At 44.0% G+C, this 27,630-nt stretch overlaps 1 protein-coding gene and 1 long non-coding RNA gene across 2 annotated transcripts in view; both read left to right on the top strand.

Annotated features, from left to right (window-relative positions):
* LOC139280854 (synaptophysin-like protein 1) overlaps nucleotides 1-10,825 on the top strand; it is a 29,742-nt gene extending 18,917 nt beyond the window's left edge. Inside the window, exons 4-5 of the mRNA XM_070900611.1 lie at nucleotides 8,834-9,022; nucleotides 10,539-10,825. Of these exons, the coding sequence (XP_070756712.1) occupies nucleotides 8,834-9,022; nucleotides 10,539-10,673 (324 nt within the window). The 3' untranslated portion in view covers nucleotides 10,674-10,825. The remainder of the gene's footprint in view (nucleotides 1-8,833; nucleotides 9,023-10,538) is intronic.
* Nucleotides 10,826-13,999: 3,174 nt separating this feature from the next.
* LOC139281512 (uncharacterized) overlaps nucleotides 14,000-27,630 on the top strand; it is a 28,367-nt gene continuing 14,736 nt past the window's right edge. The window contains exon 1 of the long non-coding RNA XR_011596887.1: nucleotides 14,000-14,071. This is a non-coding gene — a long non-coding RNA (uncharacterized lncRNA). The remainder of the gene's footprint in view (nucleotides 14,072-27,630) is intronic.

Here is a 27,630-nt window from a genome sequence, read left to right as displayed (position 1 = left end):
GCCACTTGGTCTGAATTTTTATCTGCAGTCCAGCATGTAGCTTTTCTGCAAATGTATTCCCCCCTTTAATTAAATTTAACAACGAACATCCGAATATAAATTCCTCCTGGCTTAAGGAGCTGAAATCTCAAACTATGACGGTGTGTATTTATTTTATAAATTTAAAAAATGGAAATATTGTGGTGTCAAGTGCTATTTCAAAAATCTGTGATTTTAAACAGCTTGTCAAGATAAGCCCCTTTTAAACTAGCAAATGACATGATATATTTCCAATAGTTTGATTACAATGCATGACCTACATTATATTGGTAGTTTACATGGTGCACTGTGATATTTAGTGATCAAAGTTCAAAGATTAAAATTTGCTTCTAAATCCTTGGAAATCCTTAATATTGTGCCGCAGCCCCTGCTGATTTACTTAATACCAGGAAAAAAAATGAATACATTTTTGCTGCACAGCAGTACCCAGTTAGTACAGACTTTTCTGTCTAAGTTGCTACTGAGGCTGATCCTTATTGTCCTTTTCTTGGTTTGCTTACGGAACAACCCTTGATGCAGAAAAGAACCTTCAGGTATGTTTCCAATTTGGAGAGAATATGTTGAAATGAATATTCATTCCAAGTCAACGTACTTTTTACATAGAAACATTGAAAATAGGTGCAGGAGTAGGCCATTCAGCCCTTTGAGCCTGTACCACCATTCAATAAGATCATGGCTGATCATTCACTTCAGTATCCCTTTCCTGCTTTCTCTCCATACCCCTTGATCCCTTTAGCCGTAAGGGCCACATCTAACTCCCTCTTGAATATATCCAACGAACTGGCATCAACAACACTGCAGTAGGGAATTCCACAAGTTAACAACTCTGAGTGAAGAAGTTTCTCCTCATCAGTCCTAAATGGCCTACCCCTTATCCTTAGACTGTATCCTCTGGTTCTAGACTTCCCCAACATCGGGAACATTCTTCCTGCATCTAACCTGTCCAGTCCCGTCAGAATTTTATATTTCTATGAGATCCCTTCTCATCCTTCTAAATTCCAGTGAATACAGGCCCAGTCGATCCAGTCTCTCCTCATATGTCAGTCCTGCCATCCTGGGAATCAGTCTGGTGAACCTTTGCTGTTCTCCCTCAATAGCAAGCACGTCCTTCCTCAAATTAGGAGACCAAAACTAACACAATATTCCAGGTGAGGCCTCACCAAGGCCCTGTCCAACTGCAGTAAGACTTTCCTGCTCAAATCCCCTAGCTATGAAGGCCAACATACCATTTGCTTCCTTCACCGCCTGCTGTACGCCCCTTTAATAAGTTTTAGTGAATCATAGTATGCTACAGCACAGAAGGAGGTCATTCGGCCCATCGTGCCTGTGCCTGCTCTTTGGCAGAGCTCTCCTCTTTCCCCAAAGCCCTGTAAATGTTTTCCCTTCAAGTATTTATCCAGGGGATATTTTATGTTCGTGATGAGCATCTTCCGTTGTTGTATATATTTTTAAGTATCTGCATGTTTAATGTCTAGTTTTTACAGATCTAAATTGCTATTATCATTCACGATTGAGTGAAAAATGGGTGGGAAGGTTCTTCAGATTTAAAATGGCTTGTGATTTTATTTCCTGCTGCACACACAAAGAGGATGAATCTAAATTGTGGTAAGTTGCTTGACAGTTCAGGACATACTAATTCATCTCTGTGATTATGGGATTTGTTCTGTTAACATCTTCACAAATAGCAGAGGGGTTGGTCGATCTGTTTCCATACGGTATTTTTCCAGACTCATGCGGTGTTCCTAAATGACATGTTCACATGTGCGACTTTCTGGAAGCCAGCAAAAATAGCGCTGTAAGAGGAAGTGGCTCAGTAGGTATTTGCAGCGAGTTGGAGTCATTGTGCAGATTATGGGCCCAAGTTTCCACACGCGCCTAGATCGGCGCAGTCCCGACCTGGACGCCCGTTTTTCGCGCCACAAAGTTCGCCTAAAAAAATCCTCTGTATTCTCCACCTCCCTGCAGGTCCTCTGGCCCTCGGCGCAGCGCATCACGAGCTATAGGGAGGGCGGAGCCAGGTCCCTGCGCTAAAAGCAGTGCCGGGACCTCTGCACATGCGCGCTACAGTGGGCACGCAAGTACAGTAACTCCAGGCGCCGAGCTGTGTGGGAGGGGCCTGAAACATGCAGCCCCTAGCCCTGGCCGAATGGCCTCACTGGGGCTGTGTGAATAAGGCTCCTCCCACGACCAGCTCCTGCTCCCCCCCCGACCAGACCCGACACCCGCTTCCCCCCCCCCCCCCCCCCCCCCCCCCGCCTCCGGACCAGACCGACACCCGCTCCCCGCCCCCCCCCTGCCTCCGGACCAGACCCGACCCCCCCCCCCCCCCCCGCCTCCGGACCAGACCCGACACCCGCTTCCCCCCCCCCCCCCGCCTCCGGACCAGACCCGACACCCGCTCTCTTTCCCCCCCCCCCCCCCCCCCCGACTGGACCCGACCCAACCCGCGCTCCTGTTCCTGCTCCCCGCCCCCCCGACTGGACCCGACCCGCGCTCCTGTTCCCGTTCCCCGACTGGACCCGACCCGCACTCCTGTTCCCGCTCCCCGCCTCCCCGACTGGAACCGACCCGACCCGCGCTCCCGACTCCCGCTCCCAGACTGGATCCGACCTGACCTCCCTCCCTCTCTCTCTCTTTCCCCCCCTCCCTCCTGCTCTCTCTCTTTCCCCCCTCCCTCCCTCTCTCTCTCTTTTCCCCCTCTCTCTCTCTCTCTCTCTCTCTCTCTCTCTCTCTCTCTCTCTCTCTCTCTCTCTCTCTCTCTCTCTCTCTCTCTCCTCCTCTCTCTTTCTCTCATTTTCTCTCTCTCTCTCTCTCTTTTTCTTCTCTCTCTCTCTCTCTCTCTCTCTCTCTCTCTCTCTCTCTCTCTCTCTCTCTCTCTCTCTCTCTCTCTCTCTCTCTCTCTCTCTCTCCCACCGAACCTCCCCGACCCAACGCCACCTACCTGTAAATCTGGTGCTGGGGACGGGCCCTGCCCAAAGTCTCGGGCCGGCCCGTTCAGCCTTCGGTCCCGAAAGGCCTGCCTGAAGCACTTTCACACAGGTAGGAAGATGGTTTATTTAATCTTTTCTTTGCTTATAAATGTTTATTCAGGTTGGATTTATTTGTATAAGTATAAATAAGGATTTATTATAGAATTTAATGACTTTCCTCCCCCCCCACCTCGTTCTGGACACCTAATTTGTAACCTGCGCCTGATTTTTTTAATGTGTAGAACAGGTTTTATCAGTTCTACAAAAATCTTCACTTGCTCCATTCTACTTTAATTTGGAGTACGTTTTCACTGTGGAAACTTTCAAATCAGGCGTCAGTGGCCGGACACGCCCCCTTTTGAAGAAAAAATTATGTTCCAAAGTAGAACTGTTCTACCTGACTAGAACTGCAGAAAAAAAAATGTGGAGAATTGCGATTTCTAAGATAGTCCGTTCTCCACCAGTTGCTCCTAAAAATCAGGCGTAAATAATGTGGAACCTTGAGCCCTATATGTCAATGCGACTTGGCACTCGCAGCTGTGAACAGTCTGCTTTAATTGATTCTCACCGGTGTACGTCGTCTTCAGAGTCTCGAGTGTCCCAGGATTGCTTTTCATAAAAAGGGGTAGAATTGAATATAATTACACTAAAGCGTGGGAGAGAGAAGGAAAGTAGCCCCTGCCCGCCATGTTATCACAACTAACACTGCTTTTTGATGAAGTTTTAACCTACGATTGCGTGCATCATTCAAGTTGCCTGAATGGTTGGTTGCATGGAAAATGTTATTTTACTTATGACTTTGTTTGATAAAATGACTTCAAACTGCACAGGACTTGAGTGAAGTCTACACTTTCTCATTAATTTAATATTAACCATTTCTGTAATCTCTCCCCTGTAAATCTGCTTTTAAATATTTTATTCTAAAAGTCCAAACAGCAAGGTTGCATTAGCCACTTGTACTTTGTGCCTATGACAATATATGTGAATCGATGGTTAGCACCTTGTGTGCCACAGTGAGGTGTCTAGAGTCCCTTGTGGCGCAGGGGCGGGGATGGGTCGGTCTGCTCCCTCGGTGTCAACTTTCTTTTTAAGGCTTATTTTTCTGGGCTGCTGGGGCATTCTTAGCTTTGACAGTCTTTTGTGCTTCCATTTCCATCTGTCGAGAATGTCAGCTGTGGCTCAGTGGGTAGCACATTCGCCTCTGATTCAGAAGGTTGTGGGTTCAAGTCCCACTCCAGGGACTTGGACCCACAAAATCTAGGCTGACACTCCAGTGCAGTGCTGAGGGAGCGCTGCACCGTTGAAGGTGCCGTCTTTCGAATGAGATGTTAAACCGAGGCCCCGTTTGCGCGCTCAGGTGGACGTAAAAGATCCCAAGGCACTATATTTCAAAGAAGAGCAGGGGAGCTATCCCTGATGTCCTGGTCAATATTTATCCCTCAATCATCATCACTGAAACAGATTATCTGGTCATTATCACATTGCCGTTTGTGGGAGCTTGCTGTGTGCAAATTGGCTGCCGCATTTCCCACATTATAGCAGTGACTGCACTCCAAAAGTACTTCATTGGCTGTAAAATGCTTTGAGACACCCGGTGGTCAAGTAAGGCGCTATATAAATCCAAGTCTTTCTTTCTCCCTCACCATCTCATCCATTCACATGTTCTGTGTTTTATCAATGTCTTTAAGTTTTCTCTCAATCTGTGTCATATTGTCTTGTGCTATATCACTTACACCATTTAATCATCTCCTGTATTCCACTTGAACAGATTACAGGTGCCTGTGTGTGTGTGTGTTCTACTTCTCACCCCCTTCCCTTTGATCTGTTTTTTAAATGCTGTTCATTTGTAGTATCCTCAAGTTTTGACTAAGGGTCCACACCCGAAAAGTTAAATGCTATGTTCTTGACCTGCTGAGTGTTTCCAGCAATTTTCTCTCTGTATTTTTCTCTTTGTTTCAATTCCAGCATCTGAAGATTTTTTTCTTTGTTTGTAATGTTGATGTTCCTTTGTTGTTGCGATACTTCATTCCCGAAGGGATATCACTTCAGTTTCTATCTAACTGAAGATCACAGACAATGCCAGTAGTTGCAAAAGCCTTTTATCATGTTTTTGACTGGTGTGATGTGGTACAGGTACAACATCTGAAATCCGTCAACCTCGGGACCGAGTCCGTGCCGGTTCTTGCCGGATTTCGGACCTCGCTGTTGGTGCTCCTTGCGGCCCTCTGGCGCTGCATTTTTTTACCTGTTTCCTCGTCCCTCGCCACCCGATGTCACCATTTTGGCTGCCTCAAAAATGTCCGGTTTTCGGATAATTTCAGTTTTTGGGATTCGGGACATTGTACCTGTATCTAATATAACTACAATTAATATTTGTTCAAAATTCTGATATTATTTGGTAACGGTATAGGTGAAATGTTACAGTACAAACCCACTAGCTCTTTATTTTCAGGATGTCTAGGTTTTGGTAGTAAAAGTGTGACATCCGAAATCCAGGAACCTCAGGACCAAGGCCATTCCGGATTCTGGGTATTTCCGGATTTCGGAACATCTTTGCCTGGGCCGAGGTAGGTAGGATAGGGGAGGAAGGGTCGGTTGGGCTGCCTGAGGTCTGGGGCGGGGGGGGAGGGGTCAGTCGGGCCGGGTGGAGGGGTGGGGGCGGGGGGTCGGAACGCCGTAGGTTGAGGGGATGTTTTGGGCCGAGGTCAGGCCAATGCTGGGGGAGGTCGGGTGGGCGAGTCTGGATTTCAGAACATATTCCGGTTTCCGGACAACCCCGCCACGGATCGTGCCCGGTGTCTGGATTCCGGAACTCCGGATTTTGAATGTCACACTGTACAGGCTTGCCTTTTCCCCACTATTGTAAATTCTTAGTACTGAGGCCATACCTTCAGCTGCCTAGGTGCTAAGCTCTGGAATTCCCTGCCTAAACCTCTCTGCCCCTCTACCTCATCCTTTAAGACGCTCCTTAAAATCGACCTCTTTGACCAAGCTTTTGGTCACTTAATATCTGTCATTTTATTTCATAACGCTACTGTGAAGCACTTTGGGACACTTTTTGCTATGTTATAGGTGCTACACAAATGCAAGTTGTTGTAATGCGTGGTCCACTTTGACTTCAGTGCTTCCCATTTTATGGCCCCAAGTTTCCACATGATTTGCTCCTGATTTTTAGGAGCAACTGGTGGAGAACGGAGTATCTTAGAAATCGGAATTCTCCACATTTAAGTTTTCTGCAGTTCTAGTCAGGTAGAACAGTTTCACTTTTGAACAGAACTTTTTTTTCAAAAGGGGGCGTGTCCGGCCACTGACGCCTGATTTCAAAGTTTCCACAGTGAAAACGTACTCCAAACTAACTTAGAATGGAGCAAGTGAAGATTTTTGTAGGCTTGAAAAAACCTTGTCTATACATTAAAAAATCAGGCGCAGGTTACAAATTAGGCGTCCGGAACGAGGTGGGGTGGTGGAGGGGAAGGGAACTCATTACATTCTACAATAAATCCTTAGTTATACTTATAATAATATTATACAAATAAATCCAACCTGAATAAAAATTTATAAGCAAAGAAAAAATAAACCATGTTCCTGCCTGTGTGAAAGTGCTTCAGGCAGGCCTTTCAGGCAGCGGTTTCCTGACGGCAGGCAGGGAGAAGGCTGCAGGAAGCCTCAGAACTTGAGGCAGCCGTTCCCGACGGCAGGGGGGGAAGAGGCAGTGAGAAGGCTGCAGGCAGCCGTTTCCGATGGGTCAGACCGGAGGCAGTGAGAAGGCTGCAGGAAGCCTCATTGCTTGAGGCAGACGTTCCCGACGGCAGGGGCGGGGGAGGCAGGGGAAGGCTGCAGGAAGCCTCATTTTGCTTTAGGCAGCCGTTCCCGACGACGGGGTGGGAGGCAGGGAGAAGGCTGCAGGAAGCCTCATTGCTTCAGGCAGCCGTTTGCCATCGGGCCCGACGGACGGCAGGGGGAGAAAGCTGCAAGAAGCCTCAGTGCTGATCATGGAAGGGCAATGTGGTTTTATTAAAAAATTTTAAAAATTGAACAGCTACAAAGAATTTGAATAGTCTCAAACAAGTGCATGTGTCCCGTTTATCACTGTCTATCGCAGGGTTGCCGGCACGAAAAAAACTCATTTAAATGGTACCCGCCCCCTCCTACTTACAAAATCGGCGCGAGTGGTAGGCTCCGCCCCCTGGGCGCCGCGCCAAGCAGACAACGAGCTGCAAAGCGCTCGAGAATAGTGTGTGTTTTTTCAGGCGCTGTTTTCGGCGCGAAAACGGGCGCCCAGCTCAGAGGGGCGCCTGTTTTGCCGCGTGTGGAAACTTGGGGCCATTGTGTGGAATCCTTTCGACAGTAGGGCAGTAGTATGCTGCATTGTTCAACATTGCTTTTTGGCCGCTCAAAGTTGACTGTGTTTTGAGAAGGGAGGGAGAGGAGAAAGTGAATTGGGATAACACAAATGGTTTTCATACCACGTGTGCGACTGCTCTGCATGTGCTTTTGCCAGCAGCTGCAAAGCCTGAGGCTTGAACTGTGTAAAGCAAGCAACAGACTGTCTGTCTGATTTACTATTGGTCAGCCGCTAAACATTCATTACCCTGCTCAAAAGACTTTGAACGGTGTTATATTTTCCAGTTATGCTTTCCCAAAAGCTTATGAGACTAGCACAATATTCTTTCTCTTCCCCCACCCTTTTTCTAAATTGTTTAATATGAAGTCAACCAGGAGTTAATTATTAAATGTGTCCAATAAATTTAAACTAAAAAAGATGGGTTTATGATTTTTTTTTTAAGTTTGGGAAGTAACTACATCTGTGGCAGTAAAAATTGCTGTTCATTTGCGCTGGTTATGATTTACCATTCGACTGCTAGACAAACTACTACACTGGGTGAAGGCTGTTGTGTTTCTCACTTTTTTCTCTCCATTCTTTCTTCCCTCACATCTCCCCGGACAATGAATTAAAGCTGGACTAAGAAAGGTCCCAGCTGTTCAATTTCAATAATATTTCTGTTGCACGCTTCCATGTGTACTGGGTTTTCCTATGTTTTGCTTATTGTGCTGTTGCAAATACTGCAGCAGACTGAGTTACCGAGTCCTTAACTACAGTCTGTAGCCAGCAGTTAGTTACTAGTTTTCATGTCTAGATGACCTGGGTTAAGTTATCATAATTTGCTAAAATCTTTATCTGGTCATTATTACATAGAGTTTAAAGTGCAGAAACAGACCATGATCTACACAAACCTCCTCCCACCCCTCTTCATCTCACCCTTTCAGCATAACCATCTTTTTCTAGCTTTCCCTTAAATGCATCTATTATTTGCCTCAAATGCTCCCTGTGGTAGCGAGTTCTACATTCTCACCACTCTAGGTGAAGAGGTTTCTACTGAATTCCCTATTGGATTTGTTAGCAGTTATAATTATGGGCCCCTGTTCTAGTCTCCCCCACAAGTAGAAACATCTTCTCTACGTCTGCCCTATCAAACCCTTTCATAATCTTAATGACCTCTCCATTCATCACTCAGCTGCCTTTAATGTAGAGAAGAGAGACCCAGCCTGTTCACTGAGTATAACTTCTCCACTCTGGTTAAAAAATCAATTTGCCATGCGCAGTAATCAAGCCCCAAATCGATGCATCTTCAATGGATTTCCATCTTTTTTAATTACCATTTGTGAAAGCTGCATTTATTTAAGATGTTAAGTGACATTTTATTTCATAGCGCATCCCATCCTGTTTGTCGTCGATCACAGTGAGAAGTCAATAAATTGGTTTGAGCTCTAATTTTTTTCCCAATGTATTGAACTGCACTTTTATTTCCTCTCTCATTTTCTAGGACTTTATTGTGACAATGATTTTTGCCTTCTTGTGGTTGGTCTGCTCTTCAGCTTGGGGGAAAGGCCTCACTGATCTCAAATATGCTACAAATCCAAGCGTCATCATAGACAATGTTCCAATTTGCAGTGGATTGGCTAAATGTTCTTCAGCAGGCGTGTCTGGCATGGGAAGTTTGAATGTCTCTGTGGTATGTGCTCATGGTTTTAATTGCTCCTCTGTCTCCACCTATCTTGTGGTTAAATTATTTCCCTGCAGTGATTTTTTGGATGTCAACTCATTAAATGCGACATTGTGTTCAAGCTTAAATAGGTTAAGAAAATTACTAGCACACACAAGGGTGGGGGTAGGGGTGGTGGAGGGGAGGGGAGGGGAGGGAGGGAGGGGAGGGGAGGGGAGGGAGGGGTGGGAGGAGGTGCGGAGGATCACACTGAGAAATTACTTTTTTGAGGTGCTTCGTGTGTGATGTTCCTTTGCCTGTTGTACATAATTAATTCTGTTTGTTATCTTGCTCCCATTGTGCACAAATCTCTCTGGTGTGTCTTTTGATCTGAAAATTTCAAAAATACCATTTTCAAATGCTATTAGATAAGTCTGGTTCTGAAGGCTGTGGGATTCTGCTGTAACTAATGCCCACAGTAGCATATCGTGTGTTATGACCTTGAGACAAATTAGCGTGCAGTTGTACACAATGACATTCTCTCTGCGGTCTGGCAGCACAGCGGAAGAACCAGATCCATTACAAGTCCCATTATGGCACCAAACCTTCACCATATTTATGTAAGAGGCAATACTGCCAGTTGGTAGCTGCACAGAGTTACTACTTTCTGTTGGTGCTTGAACAGGAGGTTTAGTGCAAGTTGTTCACCTCAGTGGGAAGTTCACTGGTGTTGGTTGCAGTTGGCGTCACCTATTTGTGTCTGCATGCCAGTCAGCACTGGTTGGCACCAGCTGAGGAAAAGACAGTCAATCAGTGCCATCCAGAATTGGCCTTTTGTACTGGTCCACAGCAGGACACTTCCATTTTCCCATACTGTCAGAAACCCTTCCTCATAGTGCCCAAGAGGGGTGTAGTGCCAACTGACACTCTTGATTTGGCTTGGGGTGGGGGAGGGGAGTAGTACCTAATCTTGTTTAACTGTTTATAGCCCAAGGGCTCCCAGTGCCTCCTGACAGAGAGAATACTTGAGGCCTCACTTTTGGAGGATGCGAGCCCCAGCTTGCAGGGATATGTGGGTTCCTCAATGGTGGCAGAACTTTAGACCCACTTCTTTGGTTCCCTAAGATCTGCTGTTCTGCATAGTTCCATGGACTGCTGGAGTCTTGAGTTTTTTTCCCCCTGCTCTGCTTTACCCCAAAAGGCCACATACAGCGTTCCCATTAAGCTGCGTGGCCTCGCAGCGGTCTGGAGGTCCCGTGCAGGCCGCTCACCGGCTTTTAGATGGAAGAAACCACGCATCGGAAAAATTTGAATGGGCCATACAGCCAGTTAAAGGGTCCACGTACGAAATAACAATTAGAGAGAACATTGGCCACATAATCATTGATTTCCCCAATGGCTCCTGATTGGCAGGGACTCTTCATGGTCTGTACAGTATCTTTTTTAAAGCAAACTGTAAGCAACCTTAACGCTGCTTTTGAAGTTGCGCCTCGTGCTGCATCACTTCATTTGATGAAATTTGATGTGTTTTATTTCTCCTTCATAGGTGTTTGGTTTCCTCAACCTGATCCTATGGTGTGGAAATGCATGGTTCGTGTACAAGGAAACCAGCTGGCATGCTCCACCAGAACCTCCTAAGCAGGATCCAGGGAATGTGGCACCACCACCTCAAAATCCATAGTGGTGCAGTTGAAAAATTGTTCAGGCATGTGTTTGCCACTTCACTAAAGCATACAGTAGGATTCATAATTATTCATAACACTGCATTAGCTTGTTGGGAAAATGCATCTGTTGTATTTGCTATTTGTGCTGTTGTGTCGTATGCCTTTTGGGGGGGGGGGGCGGGATGGGGTGGTTGGGGAAAGGGGGGGTGATGAATGTATGTAGTCCCATTTAAGTGTTGGGGTTTGCAATGAAAGAATGTGCAGACATTGTCAGTAATAGCGTTGGTGATCTGTTACACCATAAGTACGTAACAGTGGAGCCCTTTCAAGATCCATCTAATATGCCAGCTATTTCTGCCTCGGGTGGTGAATTACTGCAGAGTATTTATCATATATGTGTAAAACCTAATGATCGGTAAATGAATAGCTGCCAAATTTGCTGTTTTCCCCCATCTTCTCATCTTGCTGGGAAGTGTGAAAGACATGATTTGCATATATTAACAAGCCATTATGGAATACAAAAAGTAGGGGATTGCTCTTGAATCTCTTTTGGCTGAATAGCATGTACGATTTAGATTTTTTAAATTGTCTTTGTACAGTTAGTCTCGTACTTAATCTACATTGTTCTGAATACAAATAGCTTTGTACACGAAAGATGTTGATCTTTAATGGGCTGTGCTGTACTACGTAATTCAAGCCATCGCAATGAAGCATTTTTATGACATAACTATAAACACTTCAAATTATTTTTCTTTTGCTTTGTCTGTTTTCTTGTACAGAAATTATGAAAGGAGTGTTAAAGAAATTATTTCCTTTGGCTAAATCTGCACTTGATTTTTTCGCAGGGTTATTAAATCATTAGTTTATTTGATGCAGTACTTGATGATAAATAACACTTTCTCAGTAGCTCCACCCTGAGCTGGTCTGATTTTGTTTTAGTTGAGAAAAGTGAAAATCATAATTGTAATGGCTTGCTTTCATTGTAAATTACATACTTTGTAAAATGAAGGTTGTTCAATGTAAGCTTGAAAATATTTATGTATCCAAATCCTTGCTTGCTTTATCTCGCAGTCTTAAAATGCCTTGGTTTCTGATACTGTTATTCAATGGCTAAGGGTTGTCAGCATGGTGTGGTAATGTACCAAATGTATTTGAGCTTTTTTTTTTATATATATACACTGCCTCTCCAGTTTTGATTTTGGAACTGTGCTTTTGTTCGCCGTTAATCTTCTGCTTCGCTAGAAGCTTGTGGCGGGGCGGGGAGGAAAAGAGAAAGGTAAACATTAATTTGCCACATAGCCTTGTCGGTCATCGTCAATTTGTCAAAGTTTAAAAAAAAAAATCTGTATTTTCACTGAACCTCAAGTGCCTTTCCCTTGTCAGACACTGGCTTGTATTTTGAAAATGGAGTTCCCAGAACAGCCCATGTGATTTGGTTGGTGCTGCAGAAAGACATCACTTCAGAGCTGCACCACGTGTTTTACTAAACCTGGTAAATGTCTTGGCCTCTTGAGACAGTCTGGCCCATTTTTAAAGGCCACTGATTAAGAATTCAGGAAAAATAAATAAAAGATTTTCTGTTGACAGTGATCCTTTTGTTTTTTTTTTATTTAAATGTTGCTCAAGTGAAACAGTTAATAGCACATAAGCAAACTTAATTTGTACCATAAACATTTTTTTGGGGAACTTTTATTAAAGTCATCTGAGTTTTACTATCATTACACCCGTGTTTTCCTTGCTTATTTTTTAAGCAACTGCTCTGCTTCATTTATGGGATAATTCTGTTTCTTCCATTTCTAGTTTGGAATTGTTTGAATGTGACTTGCCAGATGAAAATTATATTTGCACAATATATATTTTTTTGCATAGACAGCTTTCTGGAATTGCTAAGAGTGTGTGCGCATTTTTAAAGAAAGCTTCTTTGAATTTATGAAATTTTCATCATCTATTAAATTAGAAGCTGTTGCGGTAAAATGTTGGGTTCCTAATTTGAGACACAATGGCCGGAATCTTACCAGCCCTGTGAGTGCGGGTTTGGAGGCGGCGCCACTGTCTAAATCAAAAAGATTGACGGCTGATCGGTATCCCTCATAAACCCGCCTCCTTGTCAGTTTGCCAAGTGTCGGGTCTGTCATTCCTCAACAGACCCGACACCAAGCGGCGGGTCAGCCAATTTAGATAATTAAAAGCTTGTTTAAAGTTAGCTAAGCAGGATTTTACCATGTGTATGCCATTTTACCAGGTTTTTAATTAGTTTTCCGGAGCGCGGTTATCACGTCGGGTAAGTAGGTCGGGTGTTGTCAGCATCGAATCATTCACTAACTTGACAGCTGCAAATGGTCTATGAAACTTCCCATTTCATAGGTCTTCACTTTCCAAGGTTAGAAAATGTTGCTTACTGCATTTAGAAGACAGACTGACCTTTATGCAAGTGTATGGGGCAAACTCTCTATCCAGTGTCATCTCATTGGAGCAACCTCTCTCGATTGACAGATCGTTTCTGTCATCTCAACCTCATCAGCATCGGTGCCCTTGAAAAAAATCTCACCTTGGTTCTCCGATTCCCAACACGATCAGACTCGACACCAACATCACCGGGCACACTAGCCCCACCGACATCCACACCAACCTTCTCCGCAATCAGCTGATGCTGCACTGGACACACAGCACTTGTGTTTTGAGGGGGAGTCAACGAGGCTGAGGGTGTATGAATCGAGGGAGGAAGTAAGAATTAAATGGTGGTACTAATGTGAATGAGATAGAGACGAGATGACTTGAGTGACAGAAAGTGAAGAGATGATGGCTATTCAGTTGCAAGATTCATCTGTATAAAAGCTTCTGTTTGGACTGTGACCCAACACTTGAAACTTGGCTCTAAGGCGAGGGTCAAAAGGCCATTTTCCATAAGCAGAACCATGTCTCCAATGAACTGAAATTAACTTTCTTATACATGCGCCCTTTATGATCAAGAGTTTACCTTTACTATGCAATATCTAGGCCGACAATAGTGTGACCTGGAGCCAAAATAATAAAACCCTTTGTTATATTAACCCAATACTATAATCTCGCTGCTAAGTATGCATCTCCAGTCTGCTGAAAAGTGGATTGATACTTTACAAATAAGTGAACAGAGTAATATTTATAATCAATCTCACCTTCCTTCTGTAGCACTTATAGCAGAAAATAACAAAATGCCTGAATGTCCTTTTTACCGGCAAAAGATACTATTATGACCACAAAGTTCTCTGAACCAGATCAGCCATAAACTCAATAGAGAGATCTTAAAATCTTTAGATTTTGCTTCTTCACAGATCTTCCTGACTCTGTCCGATCTTTGTTTTCTAGATGCACAGGAAGCCAACAGTTTGATTTCTAAACCTTCCCCCGTTCTCCATGTCTTGGGATTTGCCAGTAAGTAAGTGTACCGATTAACCACTCATTGCTAAATCTGTCTAGTTTGAATCAACCACGCATGAGTGAACAAGTTAGGGGCCAGGTTGCTAAAGATTCTCCATGATTTGGAAATCCTAAGCCATAAAATGATCCTGGTAAAGGAAATAATAGGATATCTTTAGAAGCAGTGTGAAAACTCATGAAAACATTGAAGACGTTTTGACGTGGATTATAGCAGAAGAGGAATGTGAGCTCTAAGTTCCTTTATAATGTTTGATATCTGGGCTGCATGTTTCATATGCTGCAGTTAGTCATCAGGGCTCTACAACATTTGCATGAAAGCCAGCATATTTACTAAAATGAGAGCTGTTAATTAATCAAGAAATCACCTAAGGCAACTTGACCTTTAAGCAGTGTGCAATGGAATCACACCCACCATTTAGTGTTGAAGAAAGATACTACCACTACAGTGTTGAATTAGAATAAAGTTGAAAGCTTTCTCATGAGTAAGTGGAACATCTAGTCTTAGAACCTTTTCCGTCGTCCCACAGTGCTCTTTTACAAGATGTAAGCTTCTCAATAATAATACCCAGTGATATGGGTAGCTGGAGCTAATTTTATTGATACAACTTGACTGAATTTATAATGTACTCTTTCAAAAAAAAAAAAAAAATTTATACATTAGCAGTGGGGTGCATGTTTGGAAACGTACTGGCTGATGTCATACTCCAGTGATTCCATGATTGCAGTTCCAACCAGTGGGTTTTTAACTCCTCTCCAGCTCCGTGGAGCTTATTCCTTTATCTTTTTTTAAAGCATATTTCTTGTGAAATGTGATTGGATAGAATTTTTGTAGCAGCATGTAATGGAGAGAGAATTTGTGTAATGAAAGTGGGACTTTTTTTTTAAAAAAGGCTGCAAATTGGGCAAGAATTGCATTCCATCCATTTTATTACAAGTGCGTTTTATCAACTGTGAATGGCCTTCACCACGTCTTTGGAGACATTGAACTATGAGGCACTTTACAGGGAAAGACAGAAATTCTGACTGTGAAGGACCCTGACCAATTTTAAGCATCTGGTAATGGATACTCGAAGGTATTTTGAAGAGGCCTGGGCTGCTTTGGTTGGTGAATCTGAGGGCTTTAACACCGAAGCAGAGGGGAATTTATTAATTATTTTAAATTTGTGAACCTGTCACTAATTACTAGAAGGAAGCACTTTTTGAAATATAATGTAAGAAAATATAAAGTCAACTCATGGGAGCGTCTGGGTGACTGGAAAGGACAGAGAATCAGAGGGCAAATTCTCAGTATTTATAAAAAGCACCCATGCAATAGATACAAGCATTCTTTGTTCATTGGCTCTCTGAACAAATACTTCCCATTGTTATTGCATTCCATCATTTGTGATCAGTTGGCTCGTTTTTAATGATCTCATCACTGGCCAACTCTCAAAATGGTGACCATATCTTAAGGGTACTACAGGCTGAGCAAATAGCACAATCGATTCAATTTAGTGTAATGGATGCTTGCATTTCTTACGATCAATAAAAGACAAGACATATGAAAGCGTAGTGTGTCAATGTACCAAATTAGTGTAAATTGGATTTTGAGTGCATTGATTTTATTAGTCATTCTGTTGTGCTAAGCCTCATTTAAGGAAGAGGGAATGTTGTCGGGTGTTACATATAATGTGGGAAGACTGAACGGAAAAAAAACAGGATTATAGTAGAAGTCTTCTGTATTGCTAATAACAAAAGTATTGCTGTTAGAGAAAGAGTTAGCTGCGAAGTTCAGTAGAGACAAACAATTGCTGCATTCAGAACATCTACAAGCTGACTAAGCTGGTAAAGTTGGCTTGCAATGATTTGAAAGTCATTTTCCGACTATAAATAAACCTATAAAATGTAAGAATTTAACTCCACAGTGCCGTTTAGATTCCACAGTAATGAGATTAAAAAAAAAATTAAGATTATTAAGAAAATTGGGCCTATGTTTTCATGGTACTGTAGATGTGTTTTTATTCATTCATGGGAATTGGGCGTTGCTGGCAAGGCCAGTATTTATTGTCCATTCCTAATTGCCCATGTGAAGGTGCTGGTGAGCCGCCTTGAACGGCTGCAGTCCTTGTTTTTTTTAATTTCAAAATATACTTTATTCATATAAAAATTTGTACAGTACATTCAAAAGCAGTTCAGTATATTTGGCTGCGATCAGCAATCCCATACACTACATTTGGGTGCTGACGGCAGTTCCGTTCGAAATATTTCCTTGCTTTTCATTTCGAGTGCAATTCGGTACAATACGGGATACATTGTAGTACATTCGACAAATTATATTACATGTGTCACTATACAGTACACGGAATGGGTGACCGTACATTTACATTTTTTTTTCTTTTCAACGTGCATTACGAAACAGACCTTGCATTGTACATGGCACTACATAGGTGTTTACAGATCATGGTACTCCATGTACACAAAGAAGTAGTTACAAGTACGGCCCGAGGGGAGTTTTATACTGATTCCAGCCCCTGGGTTTACCGTGGCAGAAGGGCTTTAAACTGTGGCCCTTCCCCACCGTGCATTTGCGGCGAATGCACCAATTTTAAGTGCGTCCCTCAGCACGTACTCCTGGATCTTGGATTGCGCCAGTCTGCAACAAGCAGACGTGGACATCTTGCTCTGGAAGACCAGCAAGTTTCGGCAAGACCAAAGAGCGTCTTTGACCGAGTTGATGGCCCTCCAGCAGCAGGTGATGTCTGTCTCGGTGTGTGTCCCTGGGAACAGCCCGTAGAGCACAGAGTCTTGTGTTACGGAGCTGCTTGGGATGAACCTCGACAGCAACCACTGCATCTCTTTCCAAACCTGCCTTGCGAAGGCGCAATCCTGAAGGAGATGGGTGACAGTCTCGTCCGCCCCGCAGCCGACTTGGGGACACCGTGCCGTGTTGCTGAGACATCGGCTGTGCACGAACTCTGACGGTTAAGGCCCTCCTCACCGCCAACCAAGCTACGTCTTGGTGCTTGTGTGAAAGCTCTGGCGATGAGACATTCTGCTAAACGAGTTCGACAGTCCGCTCGGAACCACCTGACAGGGTCCACCCTCTCCTTTCGTAGGGCGTCCAGGACGTTACGTGCTGACCACTGTTTTATGGCCTTGTGTCAAAGGGGTTTTTTGTGAGAATTTTTCCACGAAGGACAGGTGGACAAGCATGGTCCAACTGGTGGGGCCGTTTCGCGGCAGCATGGCCAGGCCTATCCTTAGCAATACCGGGGACAGGTAGAACCTCAGCACGTAGTGACACTTGGTGTTTGCGTACTGGGGGTCTGTGCACAGCTTGATGCAGCCGCACACAAAGGTGGCCATCAGGATGAGGGCCATGTTCAGAACATCCTTTCCTCCACTGTCCAGAGATTTGTACATTGTGTCTCTGCGGACCCGTTCCATTTTGGACCACCGCTGCAGTCCTTGTGGTGAAGGCACTCCCATAGAGCTGTTGGGGAAGGAATTCCAGGATTTTTACCCAACGACAACAAAGGAATGGCAATATACTTTCAAGTTAGGATGGTGTGTGACTTCGAGAGGAACGGCTGCTGACGCCACAAAATGCCCAGCCTCTTATCTGCTCTTGTTGCCACAGTATTTATCTGGCTGGTCCAGTTAAGTTTCTTGTCAATGGTGACCAGTGGATGTTGATGGTGGTGTAGATTATGGGTGGCTGTGACTGCATCATCATCATCATCATCATCATAGGCAGTCCCTCGGAATCGAGAAAGACTTGTTTCCACTCCTAAAGTGAGTTCTTTGGTGGCTGAACAGTCCAACACGAGAGCCACAGACCCTGTCACAGGTGGGACAGATATTCGTCGGGGGAGGGGGGTGGGGTGGCACTGATTTACCACATGTTCCTTCTGCTGCCTGCGCCGTGGGGTGGCACTGATTTACCACATGTTCCTTCTGCTGCCTGCGCCGTGGGGTGGCACTGATTTACCACACGTTCCTTCTGCCTGCGCCTGACCTCTTCACGCTCAGTGTTGAGATTCGAAGAGCTCAACCCCCTCCCGGATACACTTTCTCCACCAAGGGCAGTCTTCGGCCAGGGTCTCCCAGGTGTCAGTGGGGATGTCGCACTTTATCAGGAAGGCTTTGAGGGTGTCCTTGTAACGTTTCCGCTGCCCACCTTTGGCTCATTTGCCATGAAGGAGCTCTGCATATAGCAGTTGCTTCGGGAGTCTCGTGTCTGGCATGCAAATTAAGTGGCCTGCCCAGCCAAGCTGATCTAGTGTGGTTCGAGCTTCAATGCTGGGGATGTTAGCCTGGGCGAGGACACCGATGTTGGTGCGTCTGTCCTCCCAGGGGATTTGCAGGGTCTTGCGGAGACATCGTCGTTGGTATATCTCCAGCGACTTGACGTGTCTTCTGTAAGTCGTCCATGCCTCTAATCCATATAGGAGGGCGGGAATTACTGCAGTCCTGTAGACCATGAGCTTGATGGTAGGTTTGAGGGCTTGGTCTTCGAACACTCTCTTCCTCGGGCTGCACTGGCGCATTGGAGGCGATGTTGAATCTTGTCATCAATGTCTGCCTTTGTTGACAAGAGGCTCCCGAGGTATGGGAAGTGGTCCACGTTGTCGAGAGCCGTGCCGTGAATCTTGATGAATGGGGGGCAGTGCTGTGCGGCGAGGACAGGCTGGTGTAGGACCTTTTGTCTTACGGATGTTTCATATGTCTCGGTGAATACATCGACTATATCCTGGAGTTCAGTCTCCGAATGTACGCAGACGCAGGCATCATCCGCGTACCGCAGTTCAACGACACACTAGGGCTGTGACTGCAAATAAGTCTTAACTGGCTATTTAGATGCCATAAGGCACCAATGCAAATTTTGAGTTTAGGAGACAATTTTCCATGACTCCTTCAAATTCTGCATCTCGCAAAAAGTCTTTCAGCTTCAGTTACATGGATAGACTGGAGAAACTGGGGTTGTTCTCCTTGGAGCACAGAAGATTGAGAGGAAATTTGATAGAGGTGTTCAAAGTCATGAGGGGTCTGGACAGAGTAGATAGAGAGAAACTGTTCCCATTGGCAGAAGGGTCGAAAACCAGAGGACGCAGATTTACGATGATTGGCAAAAGAACCAAAGGCAACATGAGGAAAAACATTTTTACGCAGCGAGTGGTTGGGTTCTGGAATGCACTGCCTTTGGGGCAGTAACTGGGGCGCTGAAGGCACCCGCGTAGCGCTGATTCATTTCAATGCCGCTCCCCTTCGATTAAAGTGGGGGAGGGCCGCTGCGCACTCTGCTGGCCTCCACTGGGCCACCAGGGCAGCGTGCGACCGGGCCAGCAGCCCGGCACCCAAGACAGAGTGCAGGGATGCACGATGGCAACCCGGACCATTGAGCCGACCCGAGACTCAGCTGACAAATAAAGGTGGCGGACCGGGGCACTGGCGCCCTCTCCTTTTAAGAAGAGCCCAAGAGCAGATGTCTGGCAGCTTCACGACCCGCGAAGCTGACATTGTCATCTGCTTGCGCCAGCCGCGGGGCACTACGGGGTCGGCGCGGAGCAGTGAGGGGTCGCTGCGCACGGCAATGACATCATCACCAGTTGCGCAGCAGTGAGGGGCGCACAATAGTGCCCCCGCTAACTCCTCGGATGGATTCAGAGCCCCACCCGACTCTCAAACAAAGTTAAGAGATTCCCTCCTCTAGAGTCTTGCCCTATTACTGGCTCTGTTTTTGCACTACAGCTGTAGTGTTGGTATGATGCAAAACCACTTGGCCTTTACTGTGGTGTCAATGCAGCTTTAAAGGTGACAAGTCAGCAACACGTCCAGTCCAACTTTCCTTTTTAGGGAGAACGGTGAGAACATGTTTTCAAAGTTGAAGCTGTTTTTTGGAGAACAAGAGTTAAAAGGAAATCAGTTTAAGGCTTGTCACAGTTTGTTTAAGAAGAGCTTAACAATAATTTGTGGTGACTCACTGCTGCAAATTTTGCTAATTACAATCTATTTAGAGGAACTGCTATAAAACCCATTCTGCTGGTCAACCACTTTTTTTCATATTAGTAACACCAGGGCCTATGATAGGAACAAATGCTATGTATTTATTACTGGTTTAACCTAATGGGAGAAGCTGACGATCTATTGCAGGTTAATTAAGTTAATTTGGTAACAGGATTGAAACCTTAAACAAAATCTGATGTCCACAAGAGTATCATATCCACACTATCACCAGCTGTTGTGATGAATGTAACTTGTAATATTGCTCATTATGGGTCAGACTGGAGCATGAAATTGGAGCCGGTTATTGGTGAGACCCCAGCTCCCCTGCGAAATGGGCCATTCCCAGGAATTGCAGGCTCGGGAATGGGGGCAGGACAGCAGGAAGAGCGGCCATTATAAATGAACAAGATGAAACACTGAATAAAGAACATTGTTGGCATTGGGCAGTTGTTCGCTCCAATAATAAAACCATTTACGATGCGACTACGAATCAGTGTGGTTCAGAAAAGGAAAAGAGTTATTTACCAATTGTGTGAATTGGTAAATAACTCTGTGGAAATTAAATTGCTTTTAAAGAATGAGAAGCAACATAGCCACAACACGTAATGACCGGAGATAATTCCATATGCATTCAATTAAGTATATTGATACTTTAATTGTTTTTATTGCTGTGATACATGAATCTGAGAAGCAGGCAGGGTATTCTGACCTTGATATAAATTCTGTGACAGTATGGTGTAGCTTTGATTTTTCCACTTTGAACACCAAATCTGTTGATTTGCTTATTTGTAGATGAGGAATTACAGATGTATGAACAGCTTTGCAAATTTTTAAAAGAACTATCATTATTGAAGTCGTTATGTGGGGGGACAAAAACACACACCGGCTTTTCAAAAACATCTGCCAAAAGATTAACAGTTCACAACTGTCTTCAATCATTACATTGGAACCTCCAGGTGAAGGACTAAAGCGCATTGCGCAGGGCATGACCACGGTTACAAATAAGTAGGAGAGAAAAAGACTTGGATTTATATAGTGCCTTTCACTACCAGCGGACGTCTCAAAGCATTTTACAGCCAATGAAATACTTTTGAAATGTAGTCACTATTGTAATGTAGGAAATGCAGCAGCCAATTTGCGCACAAACCAGCTCCCACAAATAGCAATGTGATAATGACCAGATAATCTTTTTTTTTATGTTGATTGAGGGTTACATATTGGCCAGGACACCGAGGATAACTCCCCTGCTCTTCTTCGAAATGGGACCTTTTACATGCACTTGAGAGAGCAGACGTTGCCGAATGACGGCACCTCCAACAGTGTAGCATTCCCTCAGCACTGCACTGGAATGTCGGCCTGGATCTTTTTGTGCTCAACTCCCTGGAGTGGGATTTGAACCCACAACCTTCTGACTTAGGCGAGAGTGCTACCCACTGAGCCATGACTGACACTATGGAGATCAAGAAGTGTTAATTAGATAGCGATTATAGGAGAGAAATCTAAGATCGGTGTAAGATATTTCGTTTATGGTATAAGAAATCTTTTTTAATATGATTGGATCTTTAGAATTCTACAAACATTCCTTACCAGGATCAGAGACTCTTGTAAACGTTGTCCTTTCCTGAAATGAAAATTGTGTTTCTTTTCAGTCTATTCTAAGAAACTGATTAAATGTTTTGTATTCTTGTATTTGTCAATCACATTTTTCCCTTTGCCTACTCACTGTTTTAGTCTTTTACACATTTATTGGTGTACATCAATGAAACATAGGCTATCACTGGTTTGTGATGATCACTATCAACTGACCTGCGTACTGAAGAGGGTCTGGCTTGGATTTTGCTTGCCTCTTTCCATTCTAATCTGAATCAGGAGAATATGCTCCCTTGCATGTACAGCACAGAAAGAGAGTTAATGACACACATCCACAACTTGAGAGCAAGTAATGCTAGATACACAGTTCTCTCTTGGCTAGACCCTATCCCCCAAATGACCCAATGCTCAGGGACCAACTCATCATGAAACCACAAGAATGTGCTGCCATCACCCTTGCCCCTAACCTAGTAGTTGGAATGTACAATGTGAGTTATCGTCAGTTGAACTACGAGTTTAATGGGCGGCTGCAATGCTGGTGATACCAATATGCTCAGGTAAGCCTGAAATCTAGAACCAGGATCTGCGCTGAGTATGCTTGAGGCCGTGTGCTGAGATATGAACCTGATTTCTTCAAGTGCTGTTAGACCCGAACACTTCTGAAGTATTTTCTTTTAAATTCCTCTGTTCTGTATACTGTGATGATTGTAACTTGCTGTGGTACTTTCTTGATTTTTATCTTTGTTGTGGAGCAGATGCATTTAACCATAAAATATCTCGGCATTCCCCGCAACAGTGCTCAGGGTGATGCTGAACGGTATATACCAAGCATCTGGATGAAGTATTTTGTGATGAAATGGTGTATTGGACAATGTGCTCTTGATTTAAAAACAAAAGTAACTGTTAGAAAACAATGCAATACTTCACTTGATTTACAGATAGTATCTGCCAGCTGTCCTGTAGTTTGTTTTTCAACAGAGCGACTACCTTTCTGGTTGTAGTGTAAATAAAAGCTCGAATAGTTGCCTTATTGTAAAAAATGTTTGCCAACCTTTCCCAGATTAACATAACATAGAAAATAGGTGCAGGAGTAGGCCATTCGGCCCTTCGAGCCTGCACCGCCATTCAATGAGTTCATGGCTGAACATGCAACTTCAGTACCCCATTCTTGCTTTCTCGCCATACCCCTTGATCCCCCTAGTAGTAAGGACTACATCCTACTCCTTTTTGAATATATTTAGTGAATTGGCCTCAACAACTTTCTGTGGTAGAGAATTCCACAGGTTCACCACTCTGGGTGAAGAAGTTTCTCCTCATCTCGGTCCTAAATGGCTTACCCCTTATCCTTAGACTGTGACCCCTGGTTCTGGACTTCCCCAACATTGGGAACATTCTTCCTGCATCTAACCTGTCTAAACCGGTCAGAATTTTAAACGTTTCTATGAGATCCCTTCTCATTCATCTGAACTCCAGTGAATACAAGCCCAGTTGATCCAGTCTTTCTTGATATGTCAGTCCCGCCATCCCGGGAATCAGTCTGGTGAACCTTCGCTGCACTCCCTCAATAGCAAGAATGTCCTTCCTCAAGTTAGGAGACCAAAACTGTACCCAATACTCCAGGTGTGGCCTCACCAATGCCCTGTATAACTGCCCCTGCCCCTGTACTCAAATCCCCTCGTTATGAAAGCCAACATGCAATTTGCTTTCTTAACCGCCTGCTGTACCTGCATGCCAACCTTCAATGACTGATGTACCATGACACCCAGGTCTCGTTGCACCTCCCCTTTTCCTAATCTGTCACCATTCAGATAATAGTCTGTCTCTCTGTTTTTACCACCAAAGTGGATAACCTCACATTTATCCACATTATACTTCATCTGCCATGCATTTGCCCACTCACCTGCAGCCTCATAGCATCCTCCTCGCAGCTCACACTGCCACCCAACTTAGTGTCATCTGCAAATTTGGAGATACTACATTTAATCCCCTTGTCCAAATCATTAATGTACAATGTAAACAGCTGGGGCCCCAGCACAGAACCTTGCGGTACTCCACTAGTCACTGCCTGCCATTCTGAAAAGTACCCATTTACTCCTACTCTTTGCTTCCTGTCTGCCAACCAGTTCTCAATCCACGTCAGCACACTACTCCCAATCTCATGTGCTTTAACTTTGCACGTTAATCTCTTGTGTGGGACCTTGTCGAAAGCTTTCTGAAAGTCCAAATACACCACATCAACTGGTTCTCCCTTGTCCACTCTACTGAAAACATCCTCAAAAAATTCCAGAAGATTTGTCAAGCATGATTTCCCTTTCACAAATCCATGCTGACTTGGATCTATCATGTCACCTCTTTCCAAATGCACTGCTATGACATCCTTAATAATTGATTCCATCATTTTACCCACTACCGATGTCAGGCTGACCGGTCTATAATTCCCTGTTTTCTCTCTCCATCCTTTTTTAAAAAGTGGGGTTACATTGGCTACCCTCCACTCCATAGGAACTGATCCAGAGTCAATGGAATGTTGGAAAATGACTGTCAATGCATCCGCTATTTCCAAGACCACCTCCTTAATTACTCTGGGATGCAGTCCATCAGGCCCTGGGGATTTATCGGCCTTCAATCCCATCAATTTCCCCAACACAATTTCCCGACTAAAGGATTTCTCTCAGTTCTTCCTTCTTACTTGACCCTCTGACCCCTTTTATATCCAGAAGGTTGTTTGTGTCCTCCTTAGTGAATACCGAACCAAAGTACTTGTTCAATTGGTCTGCCATTTCTTTGTTCCCCATTATGACTTCCCCTGATTCTGACTGCAGGGGACCTACGTTTGTCTTTACTAACCTTTTTCTCTTTACATATCTATAGAAACTTTTGCAGTCCGTCTTAATGTTCCCTGCAAGCTTCCTCTCGTACTCTATTTTCCCTGCCCTAATCAAACCCTTTATCCTCCTCTGCTGAGTTCTAAATTTCTCCCAGTCCCCAGGTTCACTGCTATTTCTGGCCAATTTGTATGCCACTTCCTTGGCTTTAATAATATCCCTGATTTCCCTTGATAGCCACGGTTGAGCCACCTTCCCTTTTTTATTTTTACGCCAGACAGGGATGTACAATTGTTGTAGTTCATCCATGCAGTCTCTAAATGTCTGCCATTGCCCATCCACTGTCAACCTCTTAAGTATCATTCGCCAATCTATCCTAGCCAATTCACGCCTCATACCTGTCCATAATGTGTCCTTAAATTTCATCTGCCACATGTCCGCCCATTTCAGCAGCCTGTCTGTCTTCCTGAAGTCTATCACTCTTTATAGTGATACTTGTAACACATGAGAAAACAAAAAAACTATATTACAAATGCTTGTATTACGGCAGCTATACCTTCTGCTTTGGTAGCCACATTTCCCTGATGATGTGTGACAATGATGCTGTAGATTTTGTGAAGCAGACTTTGCCAGAAACTAAGTCTCTCCAACAATCACAAGTGAGATAACTAGTGCTTTTAAATTGCATATATGTAGTGCATGAAAACTAGTGAGGTGATAGCTCTTTAAATGTAGCGGTGCACTCAGCTTGAGGGCTTAACACCTCTAGTCAATAGAACGTATAGCAACAGACCACAGGATATCTGAAGTATTGAACAAGTGACCTGACTGCACACTTGTACATGATGAAATTCTGAGTGTTGTGCAGTAATTATTTATTGTTACCAATTTTGCCATTAATAAGCTTGCACCCCTTTTCTGATCACACCATTGGAGCAGAATATCACCACAGACTATTGGTGTCTTTCAAGATACAAGTATTTGTTTAGCTGCTTGCTCGGTACAGATTGAGTTGTGATGCCTGATTTGCATTGATGAATCAGGAGCCTGGCATTTGACGCCCCTCCAATTTCCTTCATCTGACTTAAGTGACAGTGTACCTATTTACATTAATGATGCTTGCTTACTCCTCAGAATCCGATGTGTTTAAAAAGGTGGAATTAATCTATGAGGTGTCTTGCACAAAGTGGAGCGTCAAGTGGGACGATGTATGTTCCCGCTTTACAGATGCCACTAATGTTCTGGCTTTAAAACCAAAATTAATAGTTATTTTTAAACAAAATACCAGAAACAGCAGCTTGGGGCATCACATTGTAAAGTATTATAGTAATACACTTAGGACACAAATAGAAAGATCATTAATCTACTTATTCTTAATCCTTTGATTTTTATATTGTCACCCTATCTCCTTCACATTAATACTCATCCGAGGGGTGGGGTAGTTTCTGAACAATTTGAGTTGCTTCTGTAGCGGTTATCAGTGACACTGAAATTGGACAGCTGAAGTTATAAAGAACTTGATTTTATATAGCGCCTTTCACGTCACCAGGACATCCCAAAGTGCTTTACTGATATCACAGCAGCCAATTTGTGCATAAGATCCCACAACCACCAATGAGTTAAATGACCAGCGAATCTGTTTTTAGTGATGTTTGTTGTGGGATAAATGTTAGCCAGGACACCAGGAGAACAGCCCTTCTCTTTAAATAGTAATTTTACATCCACTTGAGAGGGTAGACAGGGCCTCAGTATATCTCATGCAAAAGATGGCACTTCCCACCCTGCAGCACTCATTCAGTAGTGCACTGAAGTGTCAACCTAGATTATGTCTTCAAGACCCTGGAGTAGAGCTTGAACCCATGACCTTCTGACTCAAATGCAAGGCTGACTCTGTGGATAGATATCATGCTTCCTCCCCTGGGATCGAATGACTTCAACACTTTTCCAACAGCCTAACCCAGAATTCATGATGCTTGCTCAAATGAATTAAATGAGAGAGGCAGCTAGTGACTTGCAGCCGTTGGATTGAGAATTCAGGGTATATCACATAAACTGTCGTGGAATAAACTTTTAGGACAATGCACCTAGGTTGGTGGCAGTAGTCTGGTAAAACTGTCACTTGCATAACACGAAGTAATTTCACCTTCACCCCAAAGTTTCAGCATTAGAAGCTACAACTGTGGCAAACCTGTTAAAACAGTGACCTGCTTCAAACACTTAATATACATTTCAATCTTTATATATCATCATGCTTTCTTAAAACTGAGTACGCTCATGTAATGCAATAAATATCTTCTCAAAATGAGGTGCAATATCATAAAATGTTGACATCCGATCATAAAGCAATTCCGAATAGAATGACTTCTGTGAACTTTTCTCTGCTATCAGCACTATTAGGTGCACAATGGGCGAGTGTGCAGAGGATGTGGGAGGGTTTGTTCAATAGGAGATTGCCTTGTGATATTTGTTTCACTTTTTCTGTGCAGTATAATGTGTGCTTGTAGGAAGCTCATTAGCAAATGCAAACAGCCCGACATTAAAATACTTTCTGACAGAACAGAATATTAACGCACTTTACAGAAGCCAATGCCCATGGCTGTTAGTGCAGTTTTGGATATAGGCTTATATTGCAGTACACAATTAATTCGGGACTCAACATAGTTATGCTCAAGAATTCGTCCCTTCTTATGAACATCTTTGTATATTCACACTACCTGTTAAAGCAGTGAGTGGTATTCTAAACTGGTCTATGTGGGGGATGCTCAGGAATTATTCACATGTTCGCCAGGGCCCCTTGTTAATGGTTTGGGGACAACAGTGACAGATACTTAAAGGAAAACAGGGCTGCCAGAATACATTTAAAAACCAAGACAGAAGTAACATGCTAGTAAATGAACAAAATGCAGAACTCTGATAACCGATGGCCAGAACGCGGCTGGTCTTGTGACTCTCCAGAATCCACTCCCAGACCCCTCGAGCCTGGAGGCCCAATTAGAAAACCTTTGCCCTTAAAAGTCACCAATTTTGAAAGACCCGCCTCCTTACTTTATGTGCATAATCTTTGGTGTAAAATAGCTTCAATTCATTCATCTTTAAACTTATAAATGACGCCCATTCTTGAGACACAAGCATCTATAAAGAGTTTTTGGGGGACATT

Source organism: Pristiophorus japonicus, chromosome 15 (genome assembly GCF_044704955.1).
Source record: "Pristiophorus japonicus isolate sPriJap1 chromosome 15, sPriJap1.hap1, whole genome shotgun sequence".
Lineage (NCBI taxonomy): Eukaryota > Metazoa > Chordata > Chondrichthyes > Pristiophoridae > Pristiophorus > Pristiophorus japonicus.
The sequence above is the reverse complement of the archived record's forward strand: the minus strand, read 5'-3'. Positions and strand labels throughout refer to the sequence as shown.